Genomic DNA, 26,276 nt, shown 5'->3' on the forward strand with positions numbered 1-26,276 from the left:
AGACAGTATTGCCAACCTGATCCATTTCAAAATAGTGAGTTGGGTACCAAAAAATCATGAGATTGGTTAAAAATTATGATATTTAAAAGAAATCATCAGTGTTGGGCTCTTTTTCTTGGTGTGAAGATTTCTGAGTCTTTAAGGATCGCTCAGGTCATGTTTTCAAACATTTCTCCACCACCTGGAAGGCTAGAAACTTATTTTTTAAATTAAAGTTGACACTCTCCCCTAATGACAGGCCTCCAGAACCTAAGGCCTTAAGAAACACAATTACCAGAATTGGCAACATAAGAGTCTCTGGAGGCACAGTGGATATGGGAATTACAGATGGATGAGGGCAAAAGGGTATTGGGGTTTATAGAAACCTATGGGTAGTGTAGCAGGTATGGGGGTTCTAGGGTGGCATAAGTGTAGGTGGGGTTATAGGATAGTGTGAGGTATAGGGACTTGAGGGGAGGTAGTATAAGATAGATATTGGGGTGCATAGCAAGTATGGGGCTTATGGGAAGTCTAGGGAATACAGAGGTTATAAGAGGTATAAAGGGAGACAGGAGCAATGGAGTATTGGGGTATATGGGGGCCAATGGGCATTATAGGGGATATAGAGACTGTTGGAGGTATCAGGGCTGTATTGAGGGATATAGGTGTGTACATGGACTTCAGGGTATGGAGGTATAGAATATTAGAGTTGGAAGAGATCTCAGGAGGTCATCTAGTCCAATCCCCTGCTCAAAACAGGACCAATCCCCAACTAAATCATCCCAGTCACGGCTTTGTCAAGATGGGCCTTTAAAACCTCTATGGATGGAGATTTCACCACCTCCCTATGTAACCCATTCCAGTGCTTCACCCCCCTCATAGTGAAATAGAGTTTCCTAATATCCAACCTAGACCTCCCCCATTGCAACTTGAGACCATTGCTTCTTGTTCTGTCATTTGCCACCACTGAGAACAGCTGAGCTCCATCCTCTTTGTAACCCCCCTTCAGGTAGTTGAAGGCTGCTATGAAATCTGCAGACTAAATAACCCCAGTTTCCTCAGCCGCTCCTCGTAAGTCATGTGCCCCAGCCCCCTAATCATTTTTGTTGCCCTCTGCTGGACTCTCTCCAATTTGTCCACATCCCTTCTGTAGTGAGGGGATCAAAACTGGACACAATACTCCAGGTGTGGCCTCACCAGTGCCGAATAGCGGGGAATAATCACTTCCCTCAATATGCTGGCAATGCTCCTACAGTCCAGGGCTGGTGGAATTTATAGCAGGTTATGGAGTTATTAGGAGTACAGGGTCTGGTGGTGAGGGTGGCTGTAGAGTCAGGCAAGGGCCCATAGAGTGCATAGGGTCTGGTGGTAAGCCTATAGGAGGACCCAGTGGGGGGTGAAGAATAGGATCTGACAAGGGATATATAAGGTATATGGAGCCTGGTAGGAGATCTACAGGGTCTGGTGTTGGGGTAGGGTCTATAAGGTCTGGTGGGGTTATAGCGTCTGATGTGTGTATAGCACAAGCTGGAAGTCTATAGGGACTGGTGGGGGTGTATAGGGTCCAGTGAGAGGTATCGATATGGCCTGAGAGGGGGCTGGGCAGTGGGGGCGGAGTCAGAGGGGCGGGGCCAGGGAGGCAGGGGCGGTCCATTGGCGGGGGCCGAGCTCCGGCTTGTTCCCGGCGGGCGCTGAGGCGATGGCCGGGGCCCCGCTGCTGGAGGCGCTGGGCCGCCTGTGGCAGGTGCAGGCCCAGCTCGGCAGCGGCGCCTCCGCCTCCGTGTTCCGCGTGCGCTGCTGCGGGGACTCGCACGCTCCGCTCGGCGCCGTCAAGGAGTTCGTGCCCCCGGCGCGGCCCGGGCCTGCCGCCCGCAGCGCCCCGGAGTACGGCTTCGGCAAGGAGCGCGCCGCGCTGGAGCAGCTGCGGGGCCACCGCAACATCGGTAACGGGACCCCCCCCGTACCCCTCCCCGGCAACATCGGTAACGGGACCCCCCCACCCCGCCCCCCGGCACCATCGGTAGTGGGACCCCCCCCACCCCGCCCCCCGGCACCATCGGTAGTGGGACCCCCCCCCACCCCGCCCCCCCGGCACCATCGGTAACGGGACCCCCCCACCCTGACCCCCCCCCGTACCCTCCCCGGCACCATCGGTAACGGGACCCCCCCACCCCGCCCCCCGGCACCATCGGTAGCGGGACCCCACCCCGCCCCCCCGGCACCATCGGTAGCGGGACCCCACCCCGCCCCCCCGGCACCATCGGTAGCGGGACCCCACCCCGCCCCCCCGGCACCATCGGTAGCGGGACCCCCCCACCCTGCCCCCCCGGCACCATGGGTAACGGGACCCCCCCGGCACCATGGGTAACGGGACCCCCCCGGCACCATCGGTAGCGGGACCCCCCCGGCACCATCGGTAGCGGGACCCCCCCCCGTACCCCTCCCGGCACCATCGGTAACGGGACCCCCCCACCCTGCCCCCCCGGCAACATCGGTAGTGGGACCCTCCCCAGCAACATCGGTAACGGGACCCCACCCCGGCAACACTGGTAATGAGACCCCCCCCTCCCCTCCAACAACATCGGTAACGGGACCCCCCCCCCGGCAACATCGATAACGGGACTCCCTACCCTACCCCTACCCTGACAACAGTGGTAACCAGATCCCCTACCCTACATCCCCCTCCGACAACATCGGTAACAGGACCCCCCCACCCTATCCCCCGCAGCAACATTGGTAATTGGACACCCCCCACCCTCCCTTCCCCCCCCAACAGCTTCGGTAACAGGACCCCTCACGCACCCCTCCCCCCGGCAACATCCATAATGGGACCCCCCCCCAACAACATCGGTAACGGGACCCCCTCCCTTCCCCCTCCCCCGACAACATTGGTAACGGGATCCCCTATCCTACACCCCTCAGCAACATTGGTAACGGGACTCCTCTGACCCTCCCCTCCCCCCCAACAACATAGGTAACAGGACCCCCCCCCAACATCAGTAACGGGACCCCCACCCTCCCATCCCCCTGGCAACATTGGTAACAGGACCCCCCTGGCCAGGACTGGCCCCCCGGGACCCTGCACAATATCAATTATCAGGACCCCCCGGCCTCCCAGCAGCACGGCCAGGACACCCAGCACCTCCCTGCAACATGTAACCAGCACCGCCCCCACACACATCAGTAAAGGGACCCGTGGCCTGGGACTGTCCCTGTGTTGGGGGCTGGGTCTGCAACTCTTCCCCCCTTGTAACATCAGTAAGCAGAACACCCTCTTGTGCTACTTGGTGGGACCCCCCTCAGCCCCCCCGCATCTGTAACCAGGGCCCACCCTGCATCCTCTGGGCCAGGACCCCACCACAGTAACCAGGACCAGCTGGGGCCTCCTGCATGGCCAGGCCTAGACTCACTGTCCCTCTAATATGGGTAATCAGGACCTCCTGCCCCCTCCAAGACCCCATAATTGGACCGACTGGGAACCCCTGTGCCCTCCAGCCAGGACCCCCTGCAACATCGGTAAGTTGGGACCAGGGGCAGCTCCAGGCCCCAGCATGCCAAGCGTGTGCTTGGGGCGGCATGCCGCGGGGGGGGCAGCAGGCGCCTGCGGGAGGTCCACTGGAGCCGCGGGACCGGCGACCGGCAGAGTGCTCCCCGCGGCGTGCCTCCGTGCTTGGGGTGGCAAAATGGCTAGAGCCGCCCCTGGTTGGGACACCCCTCATCTTCCTCCCCACCGCCCCCAAGTTAGACCCCATACTGTACGCCATCCCCACCGCAACATTGGTAACCAGGACCCCACCCCACGACCCGCCTATCCTACCCCCGGCAACATTGGTAATGGGACCCTCTGACCCCCTAGGCGCGCGCGCTCTCTCTCTCTCACACCCACACCAGTAATCAGGACCCTTGGCACTGCCTACAAGCCAGGCCTTCATGGTCATGACCCTTCCCACAACATCCATAACCAAGATCCCACACACAACACGGGTAACTGGGACCCTACTCATGATAACCGGGACCACCTGGGGCCTCCTGCATGCCTGGACTGGGACCCCCTGCACTGTCCCCCAACATTTGTAACCAGGACCCTGCATCCCACAACCTGGATCCCCTCCAACACACACACATTCCCCCACCCCAATAACTGGGACCAGCCAGGACCACTCCTCCTAATCCCTGCAACATCTGGGACTATGCCATGACCTGGCCAGCACCCCCCCATACTCCCACCCCCACAACTTCAGTAACTGAGCTGGGACCCGACCCCCAGCACCTCCAGCTGGGACCCTATGTAAAATTGGTAATCGGGACCCCTGTTAGTCCTCCTGGGCCCCCTACTCCCACCCCCAGTAACCAGGACAGAGCTGGGACAGGACCCCCATTCCCCCCCACAACATCAGTGATCAGGATTCAGGACCCCTGCACCCCAGTCCCCCCACAACACTGCAAACTGGTACCCCCACCTTCCGGGACAGAACCTCCAACCCCCTGTCCCTACTGCAGCATCAGTAACTGGGATCCTTACTGCCTCATGAACCAGAACCCCCCAGGCCTACCACAGCATCAGTAACCAGGACTCCCCGACCCCACTCTGCAACATCAGTAACGGGGACCCTGCCAGCCCTGGCCTCTCTCTCCTTGCTCCCTCACGGCATCAGTAACGGGGATCTGAACCCTATCAGCCCTGGCCCCTCCCTCCCTGCCCCTCCACAGCATCGGTAATAGGGACCCTGGCCCCTGCCAGCCCTGCCCCCCTCCTTTCCCCTGCACCACCACAGCACATCCTCTTCTCCACATGCTACAACATCAGTAATCAGTAATTGGGCTGGTCCATCTGGGCTGGAACCCCCATCTACACACACACCCCCCACCACAGTATCGGTTACAGGGCCAGTACTCCCACCAGGCCTGGCCCTCCCACCAAAACAACAGGGACTACGACCCTCCAACAACCTTGGTAACCAGGGCCCCCTTCCTCACTAGCTCACAACTCTGTACCGCCAGGCCAGCAGCGCTCTATCTCCAGCTATAATGTCAGTAATTGGAACGGGTCCACTTACTGCAGCATGATGTAACTGGGACCCCCTGCAATAGGCTAGGACCTCCCCAAGATAGAGACTGCCACTGCAACATTGGTAACCTCCCCCCACCATCCCCATCTTTGATCCTTAACTACAATATCAGGAGCCAGGACCCAACTGCCCTGGGACAGAGATCTCCTCACCATCGCAACACGAGTAACCCAGACCCCCCAGCATTCCCTGAGATCTCCCACCAAGCCGACACACACACACACACGCCCCCCTCCCCCCGCAACATCAGGAGCCAGGACCCCTCCACAGCAGTGACAGAGACCCTGGCTCCCCTTCACCCCTGGCCTGGCCTCCCATCCCCCTCTACAGTGTTATAGAATCATAGAATATCAGGGTTGGAAGGGACCTCAGGAGATCATCTAGTCCAATCCCCTGCTCAAAGCAGGACCAGCACCAACTAAATCATCCCGGCCACGGCTTTGTCAAGGCAGGCCTTAAAAACTCTAAGGATGGAGATTCCACCACCTCCCTAGATAACCACCCTCCTAGTGAAACAGGGTTTTCTAATATCCAACCTAGATCTCCCCAACTGCAGCTTGAGACCATTACTCCTTGTTCTGTCATCTGCTACCACTGAGAACAGTGTAGATCCATCCTCTTTGGAACCCCCTTTCAGGTAGTTGAAAGCAGCTATCAAATCCCCCCTCATGCTTCTCTTCTGCAGACTAAACATTCCCAGTTCCTTCATAAGTCGTGCTCCAGCCCCCTAATTGTTTTTGTTGCCCTCCGCTGGACTCTCTCCAATTTTTCCACATCCTCTTTGTAGTGTGGAGCCCAAAACTGGATGCAGTACTCCAGATGAGGCCTCACCAATGTCGAATAGATGGGAATGATCACGTCCCTCGATCTACTGGCAATGCCAGTACTTTTACAGTCCAAAATGCTGTTAGCCTTCTTGGTAACTGGGACCTCCCCCAGGCTGTGTTGGGGCCCATAGCCCCTCCCAGCAACATCTCTAACCGGAGCTCTCCTGAGCCAGGATGGGGACACCACCCTCCCTGCCCCAGCGACATCCTGATGGGGCCCCCACTGCAATGTCGGATATGGGCTGGGACCCCTTCCTGGGGAACTAGATACACCTGCTCCCCACAGCAGCCTGAGGAACTATGCCAGAGTCACCTCTTAGGGCTGCCGACCAGCCCCCTGCAGCACTGGGCATGGGAATGTCCTCTGCACAACTCCCCCACTGCAGCAGTGATAATCAGGTCAGACCAAGGACAGCCCACCCCACAACCTCCAATTACCAGCCCCAGTCCCCACGTGGGTAGGCTGTGCTTTGGGCCAGGGCGGGATCTGAAGCTGGGGGGTGCTTTGTACCCTCTTGTGTTCTAGGGCTTTTCATCCTGCAGCATCTGGCAGATCGATGTGGAGGGAGATCTGCCCTGAGATCAGGTGCCACCTATATGGCTGCTGCAGGCTGCTATGCCCTGCCTCCCTGTGCCCATGCTGGGCAGGGGAAGGGAAGAGTGATCACGTGTGCACCCAGCCTCTGGCAGAACCAGTAGGAGTTTTGAATACTCTGCTGGTTCCTTGCTTGGAGTCCACAGTGCAAATGTAGCAAGAAAAGGGTTAGCAGGCTGGTTCTGTATGCTCCCAAACCAGCCTGTTCCCTCTTCCCCTCCTCACAACAGCAGTGCAGGTGTCATGTGAGGGGAGAGGCAGGCATCAGAGGCCTGTCTGCTGGGGGATTTCCAGGCCCAGCCGAGCACATTCTTTGTTTTCAGCCTCTGTACACTCCCTCACTGATCTAAAGAGAAGCAGAACGGGTCTGATGCTCAACTTGGAGTCACTTTGAATTCACCAGCTTTGCCCTTGTCTGATTCCAGTGACGCTGTACGGCGTGTTCACCAACCACTTCTCTGCAAATGGCCCTTCCCGCTGCCTCCTGCTGGAGCTGCTGGACATCAGTGTGTCAGAGCTGCTTCTCTACTCCAGCCATCAGGGTTGCTCCATGTGGATGATCCAGCACTGTGCCCGTGATGTGTTAGAAGCCCTGTCTTTCCTTCACCACAAAGGCTATGTGCATGCAGACCTCAAGCCACGCAACATCTTGTGGAGCGCAGAGGAAGAGTGTTTTAAACTCATTGACTTTGGGCTTAGCTTCAAAGAGGGGAATCAGGTTTGGAACACTGTTTATAGGAGCACTTAATTCTGTTTCATGTCACTGTGCTGTGCTCCTGTCAACTCTCTGCAGCTATGTAGATTTGCTTGGCTGGGAACATCGAGGGGCTGGTGACTCTTTAGGGGTTACCCATCTCTGTGGATCATTACTGAGCCAATGGTCCAGCTCTGTAGGAATGCAGACCCAGTCGGACCAGTGGTCCATATTGTGGCCGATAACCAGATGCTTCAGAGGAAGGTGCAGCTAGGAAGTTGTCAGCCCCTACGGTCAGTTTCTTCCTAAGCCCAGACAGCTAGTGCCTGGCCTGTGCCCTGGAACATGAGCTTCTATAACTGGATGCAGATGTTCCCATTATTCATGTAAATGTCTAATCCTTCTCTTGATCTTAGTCTCTTGATACCTTGTGGCTGTGTATTCCTCAGGCTGATTAAACATTGGGTTTAAATGCCTTTTTTAAATGTGTTGCTTTTCAGTTTCACTGACAGTCCATTGTTCTTGTATTGTGCAAGACGGTAAACAGGGGTGCATAAATCTACAGGCTCTCCTCTAGCATTCCTGATTTTATGTATGACCATTACCCTATGTCCCTTCTTATTCACCTCCTGCTTAACAACCCTCATCTTTTCAGTCTCTCCTCTTATGAAAATCTCACTCTCTCTCAGTTTTCACCCATCTTTTGACCTCTTTTTCTGCTATGTTTGTTCCAAGATAGGGTGATGCTATTAATGAATCCTTGCATTCTGTTTGATCTTTTGGCTGTTGCTTCACATGGAGCAGATTTTCATTGAGCTCTTTGCAAGGATACCCTGGTTCCTTTTCCATATGCCTAGCATTAATATGGAGCCCGCCCATGCCTGCCCTCGGGGTATGGACAGTTCAGATTATTTATCCCAATGTGCATTACCGTGCATTTATCAACACCGACTTTCATCTGAAACCATGCAGCCTCCATTCACCCAGCTCTGTTAGACCCCTTTTGGTGCTTCAGGCTTTACTTGTCTCAGCTAACTTAAACCATGTTGTCTTCTGTAAATCTCATCATCTTCCTAGGCAGCCCCTTTTCTGGATCATTCATATGTTAAACAGCACTAGTCCTCCTAAGGAGCTGTAGGACACCTCACGGTTAACATCTGATACTTATTTACCTCTCATCCGGGACTACTTAGTTTCCTTAATAGCCTCCTGTGAGGGGTCTGTCAGAGGGGTTTTGAAGTCCAGATTGCCTGTCAGCTGGTTCTCCTTCATCCACCTTGTGGCTGACACTCACTAAGAATTGTAGTAGACAAGACGGACATGCTTTTCTTTTTCAGAAGTGGTGCTGGTTTGTCCCTCTTGTATCCTGTTCATCTAGATGTTCTGTGATTCAATTATTTCAACCACTTGGCCTGGTACTGAAAGCAAGGCTCACTGTCTGTGATTGCCAAGATCATCCATTTGATTTGCTACCTTTGAGCTCTCTGGTACAGTAGCTGAATGTAATGAGCATATTTTAATTAGTGGCATGGCCAATCTGCTCTGAAGTGCTTTCGGGACCTGTGGCTGTCTGCCATGCTGTGCTAGTGACTTGTTACTCTGCCTAGCAGAATGTGTTGAGGTTTTCCCGTTGCGTTTGCTCCTCTAATTCCCTCTTAACCATCCTAATTTGCTTCTTGTATTTGGACCTTTCTGTTGGGCTGAATTTCCTGATTTTGGTGTTGGGAGCCATCCAGGCTGACCTGAATAACCTCAAGCCTTGCCATGAGAACAGACTGAAGCTGGCTTGTCCTCGTCCCACTGTCATTTAGGTGCGTAAGTGCCTTCTGTGACCATGAGGGATGCTTGTCTGTGATTTTTAATTTCTTCACTTCTGACTCTTGGGCCTCTTTGACATGGTTCTCCTCTTTTAAATAAAAATGTCTCCCTTTCTATCACTTAAAGCTAGGGGGTGCTGGGCTCTTAGAGAGGTTCTCTGATAAAATGAGGTTTCGACCACTTGTGTTACCAGTGATCTTGGCTCTTCCTGATGGCAGAGGTGGCTAAATTCCAGATTTGGGAATTATATTTGGCCTATATCCTCTCGGTCTTAGCTAGCCAGTGTTATCTTTCTGCCCTAAGCTGCTGTTTAGTTGGGTGGTTAAACCTCGGCTGTGTTTTGCTTCAAACATGTCTGCACTTAAAGTGGGTGACGCGATCCTTTTATACAGCTCATATGTCAGTTTGAAGTTTACAAGCCACTTTGGGCTCCTTCAGATGAAAGGCACTTTGTGAGAATAAATCTGCAAGAGATATACAGTCAATTAGTTGAATTGAAATGAATTCTCTTTGAATGAGTTCCTGGTAAAGTTGGCTGGCTCCACACTTTGCCTGGAGAATTTAGTTTCAAACTCTTCTCTTCTGCTTTAATGCCCTGGCTTGACTCTAAAATTATGCTCCTGAGCAGCCCTATGAAGGCAAGGGGGCATGTAGTTTATTTCCTCTGCTGCCATCTCTCTTTTCTTTGAACAGGCATTTTACTTTCTCTTCAGTAGCAAAAGGCAGAGCTATCGCTGCTGAACAGGAATTGATTGCTGCAGCTTTTTCTGACTGCGGGGGGAGAGGAGAGCTGGGAGAAAGTATATTTAAGTTCCTTGCCTGCATATTACAGATGTTTGTTTAGGATTTAGCTTTAAAATATTAGTATTTGAACAGAAGCCATTATCAGTCCTCTCTGCTCTGTGACATAAGCTGATCATGAGCTAGGCCCAGAAGTCCTCTCTGTCCTTATATAGAAGCAGCAAAGAATCCTGTGGCACCTTATAGATTAACAGACGTTTTGCAGCATGAGCTTTCGTGGGTGAATACCCACTTCTTCGGATGCAAGCCGAAGAAGTGGGTATTCACCCACGAAAGCTCATGCTGCAAAACATCTGTTAGTCTATAAGGTGCCACAGGATTCTTTGCTGCTTCTACAGAACCAGACTAACACGGCTACCCCTCTGATACTTGTCCTTATATATTAGTTTTTGGAGGAGCATTATGGGGACTTGACACCTTACTCTGAAGCATCTAGAATTCTCCTTGGCAGGAGACTGGATACCTGTTCAGATGGATCATCGGACTGGTCCAGGATGACGCTGCTTGCATTGATATTGGTGTTCTGCCTTTCACTTTTATCTCCAATAGAAATCATTGATGTCAAAATGAGCCACTAGTTTTCCTACTGGGAGGTGGTTCTCTCTCAAAGTGTCTCACCAAACTGCTGGCTGGGCTACCAAAACAGACTGAACTTTCTAAACTTGGCTGGCTGTTTAACACCTGGAGATTTAGCAAGCTTTTGTTAAGCTGCCTATCTGGAAAGGACTCTAGAAGCTGGTATAAGGTGGTTGGGAGAGGGAAATGGCTGAATCCTAGTTCTAATATTATATGTTCCATCTTCCTTAGGATGTGAAATATATTCAGACAGACGGGTATCGGGCTCCAGAGGCAGAGCTGCAGAACTGCCTGGCTCAGGCGGGGCTCCAGAGTGAAACGGAATGTACCTCTGCTGTAGATCTGTGGAGTCTAGGAATCGTTTTACTGGAAATGTTCTCGGGAATGAAACTGAAACATACTGTCCAATCGCAGGAATGGAAAGTGAGGAAAAACTGCTTTTCGGATTCCCAAATCCAGGGTCATTGCTCATGCTGGAGGAGTTTGTGCTCCCTTGTTTTATCCTGTTTATATGATGATATTCCCAATGCCCAGAAAATGCATTGAAACCATCCCTTTAGTTCTTTCTTCAGCCTTCTTGGGAGTTACTGTTCTGGAGCACTAAAATTGCACCTGTCCACAGGATGGGGATGTCTCTTTGGGGCCTGAATTCACACTGCGGGACGGGTGAATGCTAAGGCTCCAGGACTGTGTTGGGAGCCTAGGGTCTTGTCTAAACTGCAGAGTTTTGTTGCCAAAAGGCAGCTTTTGGTGACTAAACAATGGAGGTGTACATACTGCAATGCCACTTTTGGCAACAAAACTCTTCAATTTCGGTGATAAAATCAAACCACTTCCACGAAAGGAAGAGAGCTTTTTGTGGCAAACTTAAAGCAACAAAGCATTAGTGTAGACACTGCTGTTCATTATATCACCAGAACTAGCCTCCCCCAGTATCCCACAATATCTGCTGTGACCGCTCTGTTCACTGTTTTGAACTCGACTGCCATGCAAAGCCCTTTTCAAAGCTCCAGGAAATGCTGACAGCTGAGCATGTCTGCAACAAAGAGAAAATCATTAACATAGAATGCTGTACACACACAGAGGCAGGCAGGGGCGTGTGTGTGTGTGCATGTGAGAGAGAGAGATTGCTGTGCAGAGCCAGGGAGGGAGGCGGGGGTCGATGTCGGGGATGTCCCCCTGCCTCAGGACTGGTTGCTTCCAGTGGCTGTCTGAACTTAGAGACCGCGTGCCAGCACACTCCCTCTTCCCCAGCACACACACTCTTCCCCCCCACACACACATTGTCACACACTGTCTCCCCCCTCCCCCCCCCCCACACACACACTTCAGTTGAAAAGAGGCTGCCAATCTAGCAGGATGGGCAAGGAATCTACATCATATGATGCTGTACCTGCGCCAAGAGGTATTGCAAACCCTTCCCAAGCACCCTGTGGCACAGAGGGATAGCTACCCACAGTGCACTGCTCTGTGTCAATGCAAGAGCTGCTAGTGTGGATGCGCTCCACTGACACAAGGAGCATAGTGTGGATATGCAACAGTGGCTTAATTAGAAAGGCATCACTTTTGTCGACAAAAGTCTGCAGTGTAGACTTAGCCTAGATCTTGACTCTGTTTGTAAGACTGCCAGCTTTGGTGTAACACCAGAATGGAAAGTGAAATAGATCAGTTACGTTTCTGCCAACTAGTTCAGTGGCATGGTGACAAAGCAGTAACTTTCTCTGGCTTTTAGTGCTACTCTCACAATGAAGGGCTGTTTATTAACTCTAGGAGTGTACTGAGGACAGGAGAGTGCTGCAAAGCATGTCTGACTGACTGACTCCACATTTCTGCTCTGAAATGGTCACTTTTATTTCCAGCTCCTCTCTTGGCAGTAGGCATCATTCAGAAAGACTCCCAGTAAGGAACTGAAAAATGTGTCACAGGCCATGCAATAAGCCCTTCCCTGTGAAATCTGATTTCCCCATGCTGCTGGAGCTGCCCAGCTGGAGGCTCCTAACTGCTAGTCCAGGCTGGGCTGGGGAGAGACAGGACTTGTCCTTCACCTGCACAGCTGCTCTCAGTGGGGAGATCAGACTTACCTCCAAAGGCAGCACAGAAGTGAGTGTGGTACACCCTCACTCCTGCACTGCAGCAGCCGTGTAGCTGGGCTCGGGGCTTCCACCCCACAGCTTCTGCCTGGGCTCGGGGCTTCCACCTCCCATGGCTCGGGGTGCTGGTGCTCTCTGCAGCTCAGGGTGCCCAAATTGGCCAGGACCCATGCTTTAATCTGCCACTGGCCAGTGCTAGCCTTTAGTAGCCCCTGGCTGGGATGCTCCCACCAGCACTGGGAGATCAGACTCAGCTCCACCTCTAGGAGCCGCCTCCTGCTGCAGGAAGCTCCAGGACTGCTGCATTCAGAGCCCAGCTCTGCAGGCAGCACAGAAGTGAGGGTGGCAATCCTGTGACCTTCCTACAACAGCTTTGCGACACCCCACCCCCCACCCCATGATCTTCTTTTGGGTCGGGACCCCCATGATTACAACAATGTGAAATTTCAGATGTAAACATCTGAAATTGTGAAATTGACCAATTTAAAAACCCTCTGGCCATGAAATTGACCAAAATGGACCATGAATTTGGTAGGGCCCTACCCATAGGAAATGCCCCCTCAGTCTCAGAGTTTTGGTCAATGTTCACCCCAGGATTTTATTTTCCTTCTAACTCTGTCTGCTTTTACTTTCCAGACAAACAGTTCTGCCATCATTGATCACATTTTTGCCAGTGAAGGTGTGGTAAATTCAGCCATCCCAGCCTATCACCTCAGAGACCTTATCAAGAGGTATATTGCAAATAGCAAATGTTACATGTTACTCTGCGGTACATGTATGCTGATCCAAGCAGTACTGTTCTACTTGTAAACGTTTGTCTTGCATTCAGATGCCAAGGAGTCCTGCAGTCCTTGCCTAGGCTGCCTACTGTCCTGAAACTTTCCCATGGTTGTGCTGGCAGTGCAGCTCCAGGAGTGCCTGACTTCTGGTATTCTAACTACTGTGTGAGCAGGGCTGCACAGAGTGGGTGTAGAGAACATTAGTGGCCTGCCTATGCTAACACTCTCATTGTTGCCGTCCAATGGGGAACTTGTATAAAAATATTGATGGTGATGAGGCATTGGCAGCATCTCTTTAAGCCAGTAGGTGAAACATGTTTGGAAAAATGCCTTCCCTGTGATGTCAATAAGGTCCAAATAGGAGGATCTGCAGTTCCTAAGTTAGTAGAGGAGAGAGCTCAGTGCTGCTGCTGCTGCTCAGATCTTTCCCAAGTAGCAGCAGAGTAAATCAATAACTCTAGCAGCAAAGAAACTGACTTGACTGCCTGGCGCTCCAGTCATGTCACTTCCCTGCTGCTAGCGGGGGAAGCTCTGAGCAGCAGCTGAGTCAGAGCTCCCATGGGGAAGAGGACCTAAAAACAGAGGCTGGGAGAGGGGATAGAAGTTTGTCCCTGAGAATCCAGTGTTGTGAGCCCCAATGATCACAGCTTTCCCCAGAAAGTTCTAGGTCACCGTGGCACGGTCGCCTGCCATCCCGTAAATGGGAATATGCAGAGACTTTTCAGAGAACAGCCATTTCACTGTGAAAGGGTAGACTCTGGAGCAACCATAGGGCAGCATCTGTAGGAGAATATTCAATCATGGACCTGTACCTAGAAATGGTTATAACTGATGGTATAAATGAAACCACTCATCAGCATGGCCTGTGCTTAAATCTAAGGCTATGTCTATACTACCCGCCCGGGTTCGACTTCTCGGAATTCGATATATCGCGTCTCATCTAGACGCGATATATCGAACTCCAAACGCGCTCCCGTCGACTCCGGAACTCCTCCACCGCAAACGGCGGTGGCGGAGTCGACGGGGGAGCCGCGGACTTCGATCCCGTGGCGTCTGGACGGATGAGTAGTTCGAACTAAGGTAGTTCGAGTTCAGCTACGCTATTCGGGTAGCTGAACTTGCGTACCTTAGTTCGACACACACACCACCACCACCCCCCACCACCACCCCCAGTGTAGATCAGGCCTAAGTGTTGCTTTCCAAACTCAGTTTTGGTAGAGGAGTCTGGAAAAGTTTCTCACCAAACACTCCTGTAATAAGCCCTTTAAGGTGTTTGTAACGCCTAAATTCTCAGACTATGGACAAAAGAGTGCCCAGAAATCCCACGTGTGAGAGTGCTGTAAGGGGGCAGATGTGCTGTGGGGTTTGTACATAAAGTTCCAGGCTCACTTGAAATGCAGATCTCATCACTGCCTTTGCTGTGGGGATGCTGTGTGCAAAAACATAACATCTCCCTTTGTCTTCTAGCATGCTTCATGATGACCAAGCGAAAAGAGTCACTGCTGCAAAGGCCCTGTGCAGCCCCTTCTTCAGCATTCCCTTCGGTAAGTGGTGTAGTTCCATCCTCCTCTGGCTTCTAACATCGAGGGCAAGGAGCCCTTGTGTCCATCTGGAATTGTTTTGCCCCTGAGGCTTTCTTCACATATTCTCCCTGGGTTGGTCTTTTGTGCCTGATGGCAGCCACCGGTCCTCTGCAGCACAGCTGCTACGAGCTTTGCCCATGCTTCACCCTGTGCACAGGGTCCGACTGTGGCCTGTCTCCCTAGCTGGAGGCCACAAAATGTTGGTCTCTCTCTAGAAGGGCAGGCAGGCGCTTCTCACAGATTCTGCTTAACTTAGACAAAACCAGCATTTACTGACCATATTAGGGAACAAAGAAGAAGGGTAACCAGTAATATGTGCCTGTTATGGGTACTATAAAAAGCCCTTTCGGGGTAGCCTTGAGCTCTAGATGCCAGGGTAGGCAAATAGGTTACCTTGTTCCCCACTTAGGCCTGGTCTACACTAGTATATTAGGTCGGTATAACTACATCGCTCGGGTGTGAAAAATCCACAGCTTCTGAGCAATGCCGTTAAACCAAACTAACCCCGGCGCAGTCATTGATGGGAGAATTCTCCCACTCTCTCGTAGAGGTGGATTACCTACATCAGTGGGAGAAGCCCTTCCATCGGGGCGTAGGTAATGTCTTTACTGTTCTACAGTGACGCGGTTGCAGCATTTTAAGTGTAGACAAGGCCTGAATATAAATCTCGGGGCTTTTGAAGCACCGTGGGGGGGAGGGAGAAGCTGTCTGACGTGGCTTCTGTTAGTGCCTCATCAAATTAAGCTTGTTAGCAGCTGAGCAATGTCAGTAAACTGCCCACTGAAGGCAGCAGTGTGGTCCAGTGGATCAGGCATGAGTGGGAGTGAAGTCCTCCTGGGGACTACATAGCAAATCACACTGCATGCTGGTGTTGGGGTCACTGCGTTGCTCAGTCAGTACTGCCCCCTTGGATCCAACAGTGAGATTTCCTCTTCAGTTGAAATGGAGAGGCCATCTGCGCCAAATCGCACGCTGGGTCACAAGCTTCCAGCTGGAGAGAAGTCGAGAACACTCCTGCCTCTTTGGAGTCTTGACCCTCCCTATGTTGTGTCCAATTCTTCTTCGAGTGATTGCTCCAATGCATTCCAGTTAGGTGTGCGCGCCGCGCGTGCACGGCTCTTCGGAAGATTTTTACCCTAGCAACTCCGGCGGGCCGGCTGGGCACCCCCTGGAGTGGCGCCGCTATAGCGCTGAATATATACCCCAGCCGGCCCGTCCGCTCCTCAGTTCCTTCTTCCCGCCCGTGACGGCAGTCGGAACTGTGGAGTGCTCAGTAGTCCTCCACATCCCTAGCTCTCTCTACTTAATTTTGTATATAGTTCTTTACTGTTATAGTTAGTTTTAGTGGTTAGTTAGTTTAGATAAGGATAGGGGGAGTTCTTTCTCCCTCCCCCTCCTCGGTGCGGGCTCATGCCCAAGGCACCGGGTTTTAAGCCCTGTGCAGCGTGCCAGAGGCCTATGCCAGTGGGTGACCCTCACGGCTCCTGCCTCCGTTGCCTGGGCGAGGCACACCGTACAGATAAGTGTGCCATTTGTTCGGCTTTTAAGCCGCGGACGTGTAAGGACAGAGACAGTCGCCTCAAGCAGCTCCTTATGGAGGCGTCCCTCCAGCCCCCGGCACCGTCAGCGCCGGCACCGAGGGCTTCTTCGGTGCAGAGTGCACCCGCGGCACCGACCGGCTCTGGCACCGTGGCCACGGTACCTAAACCGCCGCCTAAGGCGACCCGGCACCGCTCGCTCTCGCCTGCACGCAAGCAGAAACTGGCGAAGGCTGTAGCGAAGGCACGCACAGAGTCCGCCACGAGAGTGGCTGCGGCAGTGCGTAAAGCGGGCCCTGAGCCCTCGACTCCGGCTCCGCAAGCGCCGTCGAGTCCGGCACCGCCTCCCTCCCCGGCACCGACCGAGGTTGAGCCAAGGCTGCCTTCGACGCCGGAGACATTCTCCTCTGCGAGAGACCTCATCAGGCTCATAGAGGCTCCGAGCCTCCGGCCCCCGGCACCGCCGGTGCGGGCTGTTGTCTCTCTCGGCAAGCCAGCCAGGATGACAAGACCGCCCTCTGTCGACGAGCGGCGTGGAAGACGGTCGAGGTCCCGGTCCCGGTCCCGGCGCAGGTCCCCGTCCCGCCGTTCGGAGTCCCGTCGCCGCTCCTCTTCACGGCACCGAGCACCATCCCGACGCCGGTCTGAGTCCCGGTACCGCTCTCGATCTCGGTACCGGTCGCACTCCCGGCACCGATCCAGATCACCGTACCGTCGGTACCGTCGGAGATCATCTCGGCACCGCGACTCTCGGAGTCACTCCCGGCACCGCGGATCCCGGTCCCGGTCGAGCTCCCGGCGCCGGTCGAGCTCCCGGCACTGCCGGAGTCCACGCTCACGGTCACCGTCCCGTCGACGCTCTGCGTATCGACCCTCGGTGCCGTCGGTGCAGGGCCTCCCACCTTCAGCGGTTCAGTCCGTCGGCACTACAGCACCGCCTTGGCCATCCCGCACGGCGTCCGTGGCCTCCGGTGCCGATGATACTACCCACCGGTGGCCGACCCCACAAGGACTTCCGCATGAGCAGTGGGGCTACTGGGTCCCGTGGGGACAGCATGAAGGTCAGGGTATCCCGTTTCCCAGGAGGGATGTGACCACCAGCACCAGGGTCCCTGAAGCGACTGTTAGCCGGCCGCCTCCCTCTCCTCCGCACGAGCCATCTGCTCATCCGGTCCGCCAATCGCCCACGCCTCACGATTCGGACGAGGCTCACCCACCGGCCGTAGATCCGGAGCCGGTTCTGCAGGGTGCATCTTCGTCATCCTCGCCGGACGAGGCGGTGGCAGGTGCTGCGGCCAGCGAACCCCCGCCCATTGACCTCCGGGCCTTCCAAGACCTGCTTCGCAGGGTGGCGGCGTCCATGAATCTTCCCGTCGAGGAGGTCCAGGAGGATGAGGACCCAATCACCAACGTGGTGGGTGCGGATGCTCCCGTCCGCGTGGCGTTACCCTTCGTCCGGACCATTCAAAAGAACGCCACTACGCTCTGGCAGACCCCCGCTTCCATTCCTCCCACAGCACGCGGGGTCGAGCGGAAGTACTCAGCCCCACCATCAGGCTATGAGTACCTTTACTCCCACCCAACCCCGGACTCCCTCGTAGTCCAATCTGTTAACGACCGGGAGAGGCACGGCCAACCTGCCGCTGCGCCTAAGTCCAAGGACGCCAAGCGCATGGACTTGCTCGGCCGTAAGATCTACTCCGCCGGGGGTTTGCAGCTGAGGATCGCAAACATCATGGTCCTCCTCGCCAGGTACGTCTTTGACATTCTGACGTCCCTGGCGAAGTTCACGGAGCTCCTGCCTTCCACATCACGCCAGGAGTTCTCCGCCTTGCTGGACGAGGGAAAGAAGTCCTCTCGGTCATCTATTACGGCCGCCCTCGACGCCGCGGACTCCGGGGCTCGGACCTTGGCATCCGGCGTGACAATGAGGCGCATCTCCTGGCTGCAGTCCTCCACCCTGCCGCCGGAGGTGCAATATACACTCCAGGACCTCCCCTTCGACACCCAGGGTCTGTTTTCCGAAAAGACGGATGCTCGGATCCAGACCCTGAAGGACGGGCGTGTTGCCATCCGCACGCTCGGAATGCACACGCCGGCGACGCAGCGCAGGTCCTTCCGGCCGCAGCCCTCCCGCTATCAACAGCGCTATCGCCCCTATACCAGCAGACGACCGACCCAAAATCGCCGTCGTCCGTCCGGCAACCGCCGCAACCAGGGCCAGGCCGCTTCCAAGACCCCTCAGGGGGCTAAGCAGGCCTTTTGATGGGACGATCGAGGACGGCCCATCACTCTCCCTACCGGATCCTTCCCCTTTATTTTACAACCGCCTTTCCCATTTCTTTTCGGCGTGGTCCCGCTCAACATCGGACAACTGGGTACTTCAAACAGTCCAGTCGGGATACCACCTTCAATTTGTTTCGCCCCCGCCTTCCCACCCACCCTCCCTGTCCCTCTTCAGGGACCCCTCTCACGAGCAAGTCCTCTTACAAGAGGTTCAGACTCTGTTGAGCGTGGGTGCCATAGAAGCAGTGCCTCAAGACAGGCGGGGCAGGGGATTCTACTCCCGTTATTTTCTCATCCCCAAGGCGAAAGGCGGGCTACGTCCTATCCTGGACCTTCGCGAGCTGAACAAATATCTGCTCAAGCCCAAGTTTCGTATGGTCACCCTGGGGACCATTATTCCCTCCCTGGATCCGGGAGACTGGTTTGCCGCCCTCGACATGAAGGACGCCTACTTCCATGTCGCGATCTATCCTCCTCATTGGCGTTATCTTCGGTTTGTGGTCAACAACGCCCACTACCAGTTCGCCGTGTTGCCATTCGGACTCTCCACGGCGCCGAGGGTTTTTACAAAATGCATGGCAGTCGTAGCAGCAGCCCTCCGCCGTCGTCAGATGCACGTCTACCCGTATCTCGACGACTGGCTGGTCCGAGCTCAGTCCCGTCAGCTCGTGATAGAACAGATGGCAGAAATTCTATCTCTCTTTCAGCGGCTTGGTCTTCTCATCAACACCGAGAAGTCCACTTTGTTCCCAACGCAGCGGCTGGAGTTCATCGTAGCGGTTCTCGACTCCACGGTTGGCAGGGCCTCTCTTCCTCGCGCCCGGCACCAGACGATGGCCTCCATCATCCGGGATCTGGTCGCCTTCCCGACCACAACCGTGCGCTCCTGCCTACGCCTTCTGGGTCACATGGCCTCCTGCACATATGTCACCGCATATGCGCGACTCCATCTTCGCCCCTTCCAGTCCTGGCTCGCGACGGTGTACCGGCCTCATCGAGACCCCATCGACATGGTGGTCACGGTCAACAGGACGGCCCTCGACTCCCTCCGCTGGTGGCTCACCCCGGAGGTCGTGTGTGCGGGGGTCCCGTTCCATCCTCCTCGCCCATCCGTTACGCTGACCACGGATGCCTCAGCGCTCGGTTGGGGGGCCCACCTGGGCGAGCTTCACACCCAAGGCCTTTGGTCGCCCCAGGAACTCGCGCTACACATCAATGTCCGCGAGCTCCGTGCCATCCGCCTCGCCTGCCGGACCTTCTGCTCCCACCTACAACGCCGTTGTGTAACAGTACTCACGGACAACACCGCTGCGATGTACTATGTAAACAAGCAGGGCGGAGCCCGCTCTTCTCCCCTCTGCGAGGAAGCGATCCTCCTGTGGGACTTCTGCGTGACCCACTCCATTCACCTAGAAGCGTCTTTTCTTCCGGGAGTGCAGAACACGCTGGCCGACCATCTCAGCAGGTCGTTTCTCTCCCACGAGTGGTCCCTTCGTCCCGACGTTGCACATACGATTTTTCCGAGGTGGGGGTTTCCCCGGGTCGACCTCTTCGCCTCCAAGGCGAACAGGAAGTGTCTCCAGTTTTGCTCGTTCCGAGGTCACTCGCCGGGCTCTCTGTCGGACGCCTTCCTGTATCCCTGGCAGACTCACCTCCTCTATGCCTTCCCTCCTTTTCCTCTCGTGCACAGAGTGCTCCAGAAGCTGCGGAGGGATCGAGCCACCGTCATACTCGTGGCTCCGGCCTGGCCGAGACAGCATTGGTACACCCTGCTGCTCGAGCTCTCCGTTCGGGATCCCATCCCCCTCCCGTTATGGCCGGACCTCATCACGCAGGACTTCGGCAGACTCCACCATCCGAACCTGCAGTCCCTCCATCTTACAGCCTGGTACCTGCGTGGTTGACCCACGCAGAGAGGGACTGTTCGGCAGCCGTGCAGCAAGTCCTGCTTGAGAGCAGAAAGCCTTCCACTCGCTCCACCTACCTGGCGAAATGGAAGAGGTTCGCGCTCTGGTGTGACCAACGAGGGCTCAACCCTTTCGTCGTACCCGTCTCTACCATCTTGGACTACCTTTGGTACCTTAAGGAGCAAGGTCTGGCGGTCTCCTCCTTGCGGGTACACCTGGCAGCGGTGTCCGCTTTTCGTCCTTCTCTGGAAGGTCGCTCCATCTTTTCCAATCCGATGGTCTCCCGCTTCCTGAAGGGCCTGGACCGATTGTACCCGCCGGTGCGGCGTCCGGCCCCAACCTGGGATTTGAACCTCGTCCTGTCCAAACTCATGGGTCCGCCATTCGAACCGATGGCCACATGTTCTCTTCTTTACCTCTCCTGGAAGACGGCCTTCCTCGTCGCCGTAACATCGGCCAGACGAGTCTCGGAGCTCCGGGCGCTGACGGTAGGTCCGCCATACACCGTCTTCCACACAGACAAGGTGCAGCTTCGTCCGCATCCGGCCTTCCTGCCAAAAGTGGTCTCGGCTTTCCACCTCAATCAGGACATCTTTCTCCCGGTCTTCTTCCCGAAGCCCCATGCCTCGCCTCGGGAACAACAGCTCCACACCCTTGACGTCCGTAGAGCGCTCGCTTTTTACATCGAGCGGACGAAACCTTTTCGGCGTTCTACACAACTCTTCATAGCAGTCGCCGATCGCATGAAAGGCGAGCCGGTCTCTTCCCAGCGCATCTCCTCCTGGGTAACTCAGTGCATCAGAGCATGCTACGAGCTGGCTCGCGTGCCCCCGGGCTGCTTCACCGCTCATTCCACGAGGGCGCAGGCCTCGTCTGCCGCCTTCCTGAGCCAGGTCCCCATCCAGGACATCTGTCGAGCGGCCACATGGTCTTCGGTCCACACCTTCGCCTCCCACTATGCGTTGGTGCAGCAGTCTCGAGACGACGCAGCCTTCGGCTCAGCAGTTTTACACTCTGCCACGTCTCACTCCGACCCCACCGCCTAGGTAAGGCTTGGGAATCACCTAACTGGAATGCATTGGAGCAATCACTCGAAGAAGAAAAGACGGTTACTCACCTGTAGTAACTGTTGTTCTTCGAGATGTGTTGCTCCAATCCATTCCAGACCCGCCCTCCTTCCCCACTGTCGGAGTAGCCGGCAAGAAGGAACTGAGGAGCGGACGGGCCGGCTGGGGTATATATTCAGCGCTATAGCGGTGCCACTCCAGGGGGCGCCCAGCCGGCCCGCCGGAGTTGCTAGGGTAAAAATCTTCCGAAGAGCCGTGCACGCGCGGCGCGCACACCTAACTGGAATGGATTGGAGCAACACATCTCGAAGAACAACAGTTACTACAGGTGAGTAACCGTCTTTTACCCTGCCTCAGCCACCACCCCCGGAATGTCTGTCAGTCCCCCCAGGAGCTGCACACATGGCTTTGCATTCTGCTGCTTTAGCTCTTTAGGCAGCACAGCTGTACCCCTTATTCATTAGTGCCAGGGTAAATTATTAGCAGGTGTGGAGACTCTCACCTCTGGGCTGGCAAGTGGCTTCTGCTGAATCTCTGCAGCTTTCCCTGAGCTGTGTGATGTGTGGGGTGGAGAGGCTTGCAGAAAAGGAAGCTTCTCAAAACTCAGAGTGGACCTGGAACATAAGAACTGCCATACTGGGTCAGACCAAAGGTCCATCCGACAGTGGCCAGTGCCAGGTGCCCCAGAGCGAATGAACAGAGGAGGTAATCATTGAGTGATCCAACCCCTGTCACCCATTCCCAGCTTCTGGCAAACAGAGGCTAGGGACACCATCCCTGACCATCCTGGCTAATAGCCATTGACGGACCTGTCCTCCATGAATTTATCTTGTTCCTTTTTGAACCCTGTTATAGTCTTGGCCTTCACAACATCCTCTGGCAAAGAGTTCCACAGGTTGACTGTGCATTGTGTGAAAAAATACTTCCTTTTGTTTGTTTTAAACCTTCTGCCTATTCATTTCATTTGGTGACCTCCTAGTTCTTGTGTTGTTTACTCCTCGTAACACTTCCTTATTTACTTTCTCCACCTCAGTCATGATTTTATAGACCTCTAGCATATCCTCCCTTAGTCATCTCTCTTCCAAGCAGAAAAGTCCCAGTCTTATTAATCTCTCCTCATTTGGTGGTCATTCCATACCCCTAATCATTTTTTTTGCCCTTTTTTTGAACCTTTTCCAATTCCAATACCTCTTTTTATGCAGCATGCAATATTCAAGATGTGGATGTACCATAGATTTATATTGAGGCAGTATATTTTTATTTTATGATATTCTTATTATCTATCCCTTTCCTAATGATTCCCAACATTCTGTTTCCTTTTTTGACTACCACTGCACATTGAGTGGATATTTTCAGAGAACTATCCACAATGACTCCAAGATCTTTCTTGAGTGGTAACAGCTCATTTAGACCCCATCATTTTATACGTATAGTTGGGATTATGTTTTCCAATGTGCATCTTTTGTGTTTATCAGCATTGAATTTCATCAGCTATTCTATTGCCCAGTCACCCAGTTTTGAGAGATCCTTTTGTAGCTCTTCGCAGTCTGGCTGGGACTTAACTATCTTGAGTAGTTTTGTATCATCTGCAAATTTTGCCATCTCACTGTTTACCCCTTTTTCCAGATCATTTATGAATATGTTGAATAGGACTGGTCCCAGTACAGACCCCTGGGGGACCCACTATTTACCTCTCTCCATTCTGAAAACTGACCATTTATTCCTACCTTTTAACCAGCTACCAGTCCATAAGAGGACCTTCCCTGTTATTCCCTGACAGCTTATCTTGCTTAAGAGCCTTTGGTGAGGGACCTTGTCAAAGGCTTTCTGAAAATCTAAATACACTATATCCACTGGATCCCCCTTGTCCACATGTTTATTGACCCCCTCAAAGAATTCTTGTGGACCTTGGTAGAACACCTTGGTTTGTGAGGGCTCAGGCCAGTAGCTTCATTCGAGCTGGCAGCCTTGGGCTGAGGACAGCTGCTCTGGGCAGGCTCAGTGCCTGGCTGGTTGGGGAGCATGTTCACACTTTCCCTGTTTTGTGGGGGATTTGGGTTGCATTTGAAGTAGTATCTCCCCAGCTAGCTGGGAGTGCTCTGCCTAGCAGACTCCTTGAGCCAGGGCTCCTCCCACTTTTAGAGAGTACAACTTCTGCATCTCAGGGTCATTTTTGGCCCTTTCCTGCTGAAAGACAGCGGCAGGCTCTAGATGGCTCTTCTGTCCACCTGCCCCCGAGGGCATTAAGGTCAGACTGCGCAACAGCTCTTGAGCCCAGAAGAATGAAGGCATGTGTACGTGAAGGTTCGGGCCTTTGGGAAGGCAAGGAGCTCTGATGCATTGACACTAGGGCATTGTGGTTAAAGCACTGGACTGCGACCCAGAGGATCCAGGTTCGGTTTGTGGCTGGCCAAAGGTTTCCTACGGCACCCTGGGCAAGTCTCGTAATTTCTGTGACCAGTTCTCCATATGTAAAATGGGGCTCATACTTCAGAAGGATATAGCTATAACTGCTTGCAGCACTACAGCTCTAGGGCTGTGTAAGACCTAGTATAGGCTCATAGCGTTTTAAGGCAATTAGGACCCTTTGGGCTGCCCACCTGATAACACAGGCCATACGGTTGCGCTAGAGCAGATCTTTTAGAAGGCCATCACTTAAAGGTAATAAAGGTAATAAAAGTCATGCTCTTAGTCATGCTCTAAAGACTCCAAGTGCAGGAGACCCCAGCCCAGCCCGTGTAAGTTGTTCCAGTGGCACAGCACCCGAGGTGTTTCAAAACACTTGTCATATTTTCAGTTTGAAATTTAGTGATTTCCATTTCCAGCTGGAGAATCTTGTTCTGCCTTTTTGTCAGGGCCGGCTCCAGGCACCAGCAAAACAAGCAGGTGCTTGGGGCTGCACATTTCTAGGGCGGCATTCTGGCGCCGGCCATCATAGGTGCCAACTCCGGGGCATGGGGAAAAAGTGCCCTCGCCACCCCAGCTCACCTCCGCCTGCTCCCCCGAGCGCTCCGCCGCCACTTCTTTTCTCTCCCCTCCCTCTCGGGCTTGCTGTGCGCGAAACAGCTGTTTTGCGCAGCAAGTCTGGGAGGGAGGAGAAGCCGGGCGGCGGGCGCTCGGGGGAGGCGGCGGCGGTGGAGTGGAAGTGAGCTGGAGTGGGGAACGTTTCCTCTACCCCCCCGTTACTTCCTGCGCCCCACCACCCTAGCTCACCTCCGCTTCGCCTGCTCCCCTGAATGTGCTGCTGCTCCGCTTCTCTGCCCTCCGTTGCCTGAGAGGGACTGGGGAGAAGAGGAGCGGCGGCACATCGGGGGGAGCAGGCGGAGCGGAGGTGAGCTAGGGTGGGAGGTCGTGGGGGCCCCCAGGAAGCAATGGGGAGGGAAATGCTGCACGCCCGGGGGAGGAGGCGGGGCTGGGGATTTGGGGAAGGGATTCAGAAGGGGTGGAGTTGGGGAGGGGCCGGGGGGCATGAAAAAGGGGGGGGGGAGGCAAAAATCCTAGAGCCGGCCCTGCTTTTTGTCTGCTAGATTAAAGAACCTGCTGCTCTCAGGAGTCTTCTCCCTATGCAGGGTTCATCTACGCTGCACTGAAAAACCTACAGCACTGAGTCTCAGAGCCCAGGTCAACTGACTCGGGCTAAAAATAGTAGTGCAGACTCTGAGACCCAACCATCTCATGGGATTTCTTCAATAAACTAGACAATTGTTAGGTCGGCTTTCCAGACCTCAGATTATCTTTGTAGCTCTGTTCTGAACTTCTCCATTTTGTAGCATCCTTTTTTGAGGTGTGGACACCAGAACTGGATGCAGTATTCCAGTATGGCTTGGTGCCATAGAACATGAGGTGGTCCAGGGCTTTTGCGTTGTGTCAATGTAGGAAAGAGACTGGCACACCTACTGAGGCGCCAGATTGGCGCCAAGCAGCAGAGATGCTCCATCACAGCAGCGTTACTAGGCTCTAAAGTGGTGAGCCTCTGGAGAAATGCGCAGGGGCTGAGGCCTGAGCTGTCTTATGAGACATCTGGTAGCTATAACCATTTAAAGCATCATCCTCACTTCCCCAGGCTCTGAGGTGCCCACCAGCTGAGGCTTTTCTAGCCACAGCAGTGGTACAATGTCCTTTGAAGTGCTGGACAGTGGGAGGCAGCACGGATACATCTGTGGTCATCCCACCAGGCTGTGTCCCCCTGCATACCAGCCAGGCTGAGCTACAGTAATGACTTGACAGGAGAAGTCAGCTGAGCCCCTAAGAGCCAGGTCGCTGCACCCAGATCTGTCAGATTCTGCTCTCAGATGAGCATGGAAAGCAGAGATGCAAGGCTTTCCAGCACCAGGAAACAGGCTGCAAGAAATCCACCTTCCCTGGGCCACCACCACGTGGGAGCTATGTAACCTCTCCAGGGGTCTAGACCAGTGCATTAACCAGTGCATTATCTCATTAACAAAGCAACTGAACAGCCCTGGGTCCCATTTCAATCGGTGTGTAAGTGGCAGCTCTTCACCATCAAAACTCCTGGTGCCTGACTCACTGAAGTCTTGGGCACCATGTGGAGGCAGAGCCTCCTGAGAACGACAGCAATGGGAGTCCAGGAGGGCATGGTATTGAAGACTTCCCAACAGGAAGAATTGTGGATTTCCTTTGCTTAGTGAAGCACAGACACTCGCAGT

General features: G+C 54.2%; 1 protein-coding gene across 1 annotated transcript in view; it reads left to right on the forward strand.

Annotated features, from left to right (window-relative positions):
- Positions 1-1,674: 1,674 nt before the first annotated feature.
- The window catches only part of UHMK1 (U2AF homology motif kinase 1), a 37,796-nt gene continuing 13,194 nt past the window's right edge, over positions 1,675-26,276 (forward strand). The window contains exons 1-5 of the mRNA XM_045028733.1: positions 1,675-1,922; positions 6,896-7,188; positions 10,591-10,782; positions 13,086-13,180; positions 14,696-14,772. Coding sequence (XP_044884668.1) covers positions 1,679-1,922; positions 6,896-7,188; positions 10,591-10,782; positions 13,086-13,180; positions 14,696-14,772 — 901 coding nt within the window. The 5' untranslated portion in view covers positions 1,675-1,678. The remainder of the gene's footprint in view (positions 1,923-6,895; positions 7,189-10,590; positions 10,783-13,085; positions 13,181-14,695; positions 14,773-26,276) is intronic.

This window comes from Mauremys mutica, chromosome 8 (assembly GCF_020497125.1).
Source record: "Mauremys mutica isolate MM-2020 ecotype Southern chromosome 8, ASM2049712v1, whole genome shotgun sequence".
Taxonomy (NCBI): Eukaryota; Metazoa; Chordata; order Testudines; family Geoemydidae; genus Mauremys; species Mauremys mutica.